This window comes from Eschrichtius robustus, chromosome 17 (assembly GCF_028021215.1).
Source record: "Eschrichtius robustus isolate mEscRob2 chromosome 17, mEscRob2.pri, whole genome shotgun sequence".
NCBI classification, from domain to species: Eukaryota; Metazoa; Chordata; class Mammalia; order Artiodactyla; family Eschrichtiidae; genus Eschrichtius; species Eschrichtius robustus.
The window spans coordinates 85513664-85518800 of NC_090840.1; the positions used below are offsets into that span (position 1 = coordinate 85513664).

Sequence of the window (5137 nt, forward strand, 5' to 3'; positions counted from 1 at the left end):
TCCTTCGGCCTGCTTTCCTCCTGCGAGACCCCTGGGGGCAGGGTCACCCACTGCAAGTCCAGATCCAGGGCCCACACCCTGCCTGCCCCTCAGGGGAGCTCAAACGGGCGTGATCAAGGAAATAAAGGCAGGAAGGGAAAAAAAAGAAAGAACCTGGGGAAAGATGCTGGCAGGACATGGCGTGAAAAACTGTGAAGCCACCTGACACGCAGGTGCGGGCACCTGGGCATGGGCGCTGCCTTTAGGGGGCAGCCTTGGGAGGCAGGGGTCCCTGGGGGTCAGAAAAGAGGGCAGCCTTTCCTGCCCACACCTGGACTCACGCAGGGCCCTTAGACCTGCCCGGTCTCCAGGTGAGGTTGTGGCTGGGGTGATGGTGCCTCCAGAGGGGACGGGGTCCCACTCCGGACCACCGCCCCTGCCCTCAGTGGACAATGTGCTGCTTCATCTGTGCCGTGTTGTTTGGTGACAAAGATTCTTTGCTTGACCAAACTTTAGTCAGGCTCCCAAACCTTCTCCTGGGCCCACCTGGGCACTTCCTTGTAAAATCCAGTTTTAACAAGAACCTTCTCCAACTCAGTATCCGATGGGGTTCCATCCCCTCCCACCCCCCAGGTGAGGACTGAGCACTGGTCCTGCCTTCAGGGAGATTCTGGCAGGTTTGTTTAGCCAGAATCCCCCTACCCCTGAGGTCTCCTCTTAGTGTTTTTCCATCCATTGACCACACCGGCTCCTTGGCTGTAAATCCCCACTGCCTCTGCTGTATTTGGAGTTGCCCCCAATCTCTCCCTGCACGACCCCGTCACAGTGGTCCCTGCGCCAGTCTCAAGAACCCCGCTAAGATTATGCAGTCTTACTGAGCTTTAACAAGTATCATGGAATTTTCTTTCTTTATCACTGGTTCTGGTGAGGACAGGTTCCTGGGAACCCCGGGGCCGATGGAGAGTGGTTCAGTTCACTAGGTGCTGAAAAACAAGAATAAAGGACAGGACAAAGGGAAGAACTTGCAGGGGACTGCGAAGGTGACCTGGGTGGGAAGCAGGTGGGGTCTGGTCTGCACCGTGATGGGAAGAGCTGCCCTCCACACTCTGTGTCCAGGTCTCCGCCAGGCAGGGGGAGATTTTGGAAAAGAAGCTTGATGGGGCCCAAGCGCAACTAAACTACCTGACAGACCCAGTGGGCCCATCACAGGGACAGCCAAGGGGCCCAAGAGACTCAGGTGCGGGAGAAGGATGCCCTGGCCGGAGCTGAGGAGGCTGCTGCCTCGCCTGGCGCCTGGCGAGAAGGAAGGAGCTGAGGGGCGTCTGACTGAAGGCCCTGCCTGCCGCTCAGGCTCACTCAGGCTCCTGCCGCTCAGGCTCACTCAGGCTCCAGCCCCGTGGAGCACTGACGAGGGGGGACAGAGCTGGGGGACCCGTGGAAACAGCATCTCTGCAGCCTTGTTCCGGGAGCTCCTGACGCTCTCCTCCCTTATCCTGGGGTCCCAGACCCCGCCTCACACAGGGAGTCACGAGAAAGAAAGAAAAGATTCAGGCCTGTTATCTGACCCCTTCTTGCTGCTCTCCGGACTGCCTGTCCTGCCCCTCCTTCCCCCTCCTTCCCCTCCCCTTCTCCTCCTCCTCCTCTCCTTTCTCTCCCTCCCCCTTCTCCCCCTCCTCCTCCTTCCCCTCCTCCTCCCCCCCCCTCCTCCTCCCCTTTCTCCCCTTTCCCCTCCCTCCCCCACTTGCCCTTGACACTTAATTTCCCTGTTTCCTGCTCTGGGCCTGGCTCTTGATGCTTTCCCTCTGGACGGCCCTGCACTTCATCTCTGATTGCCCAACCGGCCTCCTGTTCTCCAGCCCCAATGATCCCTCCTCCCCCTTGAAGCCCTCCATCTCTCTCCTCCACCTCCAACACCAGACCACTTGCCACCACACCTGCGGGGAGTTTCAGCTCTCCTGAGCCTCTGAGGCAGGGACTCAGTGTGGTCCTGTGTCCCCAGGGTGTGAACCGGGCCCTGTTCCGCAGGGGTTTGTTACAGGACGAGAGGGATGCATCAGAGCTGGCGCGGGGTGGAGGCTGGCGGAGGGGATGAACCCACAGGGGAGACGCGCTCCCTACCCGCCTTCTCTGCTCCAGCAGGAAGCGGCCATCCTCACGGACCCCAGGAGACCCTCCCACGAGCCCGAGCTGTGAGCAGGGGCTGACAGGCCTCCACAGCCGGCCCCTCCTTCAGCTGCCTCTCCTCGAAGGGCCCCGCTCCCTGAAGCAGGGGAGGGAAGGTTCAGGAGGAGGCGTCCGGCTGGGAGAGGGGTGCCGCGAGAACCAGGATCTGAGTGGCCTCGAATGAGGAGGGTCCAGGGCGGAGAGACCGAGGGGATGGGCGGGGGCGACGGGGAAGGTCCGGACAAAGCCTCCTTCTCTGCTCCTCCGCCCCCCTCCCGCCCCCCTCCCGCCCCCCTCCCGCCCCCCTGCAGGCTGAGCCGTCTGGCGTCATGGGGGAGCCGGTTCTAGTCCTGTGGGCTCTGCTGGCGTCTTTGGGCTGTGCTGGCGGAGCCACAGAGCCAGGTAAGGGCAGCCCTCTGGGCTGCGGGGGCCGCGGGAGCTCCGGGGCGCGGCGGGCGCACCTCTCGGCAGCGGAAGGCCTTTGCGCCCCGGGCAGGTGCGCAGCGCGCTCCACCGCCGCCTCGTGCTGCCCCGCAGGTGAGAACCTGAGCTGTTACCAGTGCTTCAAAGCCACGAGCCGGGAGTTTTGCGCGCCCGCCGCGTGCGCCCCCACCGACCGGGTCTGCGTCTCCCACGCGGTGATCATCACCCTGAGTGAGTACCTGGCCAGCGCGGAAGGGGCCTGTCGGGGACTCTGCGCTGGATCCTTTGGGGTCTCTGCGGGGAGCTGAGGAAGGCTCCCTTCAGGGGCCCCGTCGCCGGCGCCGACCTTTGCCTGATCCCGGTCCTGAGCACGCGGAAGAAGGAGGCAGCTGCTCAAGGTTGAGCCCTGGGGGCTTCTGGAGGAGGCTGGCCGTCTCTTTCCTTCTTTTCGGTTACCCTAAACCAAGTGCCACTGAGCAGCCTGTGATATGATGTAATGCAATGCATACAATTGTCATATAATAAATATAATAAGGTTCAATGTAGTGAGATACCATGCACACAATAGATACAGCAAAACAAACACAGCACACCACAGCACGACACAAGGAAGGTGGACGCCACCCAAGAATATCTCTTCTTCTATAGCTTGGGTTGTTTTGAGTGTCCTGCTTCCCTCCGGCGCTTCGTTCAGAGGTCTCTGCGCGTCTCTAAGTGAAGGAGGGAGGGGGTGGACGGGAGCCCAGGCTGGGTGCAGCAGGTCCTCTGGTCACCATCGCTTTTCTCTCTGCTCTGCTTCCGCCGTCTCCCCGGGACTCCCAGGCCCCTGGCTACCCGGCTGTCCAGGCCACGTGTGGTTTCAGGGAAGAGCCCCGACCAGGGCCAGCAGTCCTGAACCCTGTCTTTGCTGTGACCTTGAGGGTGACCCTGGGCAGCTGTGCTCCCACTGCTGTGCAGGGCCTGGCCTGTGAAAGGGTCAGGAGAAGGTATCTGGTAGATGTTTCAGGACCAACATTCTCTGACCCTGAGGTTTGGTTCCGGCCTTCCCTGCCCACAGGAAAGCACCCTTCCCAAGGCTCTTCCTCTTCCTGAACGCTGTCTCCTCTTTTCTGCAGGATTACGGGTGGGGATTTTGCTCAGCAAGCGCTGCGCTCCGAGGTGTCCCAACGCCAACGTGAAGTCCGAATGGTCGTCGGGCCCCGGGATGCTGGGCAAGATCGTCAGGCAGTGCTGTTCCAGATCTCTCTGCAACAGGGCGCCCGCCCCGCAGGAGTGTCCCTGGGCCCTTCCAAGGGGGTTCCTGCTCCAGGCGGGCCTTGGCCTCCTCTGGGTCCTGCTGTGAGCACCTTCCCCTCGGCCCCAAAGCCCACGCTGTCCTCCCACCTCTCTCCTGGCCCCATCGCTCTCAAGACCGTGGGTGGGACGTTCACCCCTGAGATGGTAGGAGGTGCCATCACCTCGCCCTGGGCCCGGCCGCCTCTCCTGTCCCCAGCAGGGGCCCTTCGCTCACACAGCCTGGGATTGTAGCCCCACTCCGTAGGGGTCAGGGATGGGGGCATGTAATGGGCATTTCTCAGTTTGGGGTAACAGCCCCTGCCCTGAACAGAAGCTCCAGGCCCCTGTGTTGGGCAAGAAGAGCCCGGCAAGGCCAGAGGGTAGCTCAGCCCTGGCTCTGGCTCTGACTGGCTCTATGGTCTCGGCCCCTCCAAGTCCACTGTTCTGGCCACCTCTGTCCCTGGCCCAGGCAGAGTCCTGCAGTGGGACCACGACCTTCACTCCTTCCAGAGACAATAAAGTCGTTGCTTGACCACACCCCCTCTTGCTTCTTCCTCGTCTCTACCCACTGGGCCCAGACTACAGCCCTCTGGCCTGCTCTCCGCCGACTCTGTGGTTGTGCGCTGTCCATGGTTGGAATGGTGGACAAAACTGTCCAGCTGGGCTACAGCCAACCAAGCTGGGGACAGGACCAGCACTGGGCAAGCAGGAGTCACAGGCTCAGGGTCGGGTCCTCGGGAGGGCCAGCTGGCCAATGGTGGGGTGGAGGGTCGGAGTCTGGGGCACAGGACAGGGGTCAGTGGTGCCTGCCTAGGAGAGTGGGGTGGAGAGATGCTGGGAGGGGACGGCTGGGCGGCGGGGTGGATGGGACCCATGTTTGGTGCACAGCGGGGCTGGATAGAGTAGGGGCTGATGGAAGGCCTGGAGGTGCCCAGGATGGCCCCATGCCTGGCTTGGGGGAGGGTCACCCAGGAGAGGGGCACAGGGGAGGAGCAGGTTGGGACAAGTGGAACTGATGACAAGCTCATAGACACATCCAGGGGAACATCCAGGGAGACATCCTGGAGGAGGGGGAGATAGAGGACAGCGGCCAAGAATCTGTGGGTGGGGGCAGCGTCACCAGGCAGCAGGTCCCCAGAACCCAGAAGAACGCTGGGTCCACACACCTGTTCCCCAGTCCTGGTTCCTCAGGCTTACCCCACCCCGGAGTCTGCACACCTCCCCCCTCCAAGGTCTGCACGCCCCCCTGCCCAGGGTCTGCACCCCCCAGGGTCTGCCCAGCTCTGGTTCCTTACAC

General features: G+C 62.3%; 1 protein-coding gene across 1 annotated transcript; it reads left to right on the forward strand.

Moving 5' to 3' along the window:
• The first annotated feature begins 2471 nt into the window (after nucleotides 1-2471).
• Nucleotides 2472-3907, forward strand: LY6L (lymphocyte antigen 6 family member L). Its single transcript, XM_068525436.1, has 3 exons — nucleotides 2472-2544; nucleotides 2680-2796; nucleotides 3681-3907. The coding sequence occupies exons 1-3, from the start codon at nucleotides 2472-2474 to the stop codon at nucleotides 3905-3907; spliced, it is 417 nt and encodes a 138-aa protein (XP_068381537.1).
• The last annotated feature ends 1230 nt before the right edge of the window (nucleotides 3908-5137 follow it).

Bases quoted from the DNA above. Each gene is read 5' to 3' on its own strand.
- LY6L (XM_068525436.1), top strand. From the start codon at position 2,472: ATGGGGGAGCCGGTTCTAGTCCTGTGGGCTCTGCTGGCGTCTTTGGGC. The intron at 2,545-2,679 runs GTAAGGGCAGCC...GCTGCCCCGCAG, and splicing joins TGGCGGAGCCACAGAGCCAG to GTGAGAACCTGAGCTGTTAC. The intron at 2,797-3,680 runs GTGAGTACCTGG...TCTTTTCTGCAG, and splicing joins CGCGGTGATCATCACCCTGA to GATTACGGGTGGGGATTTTG.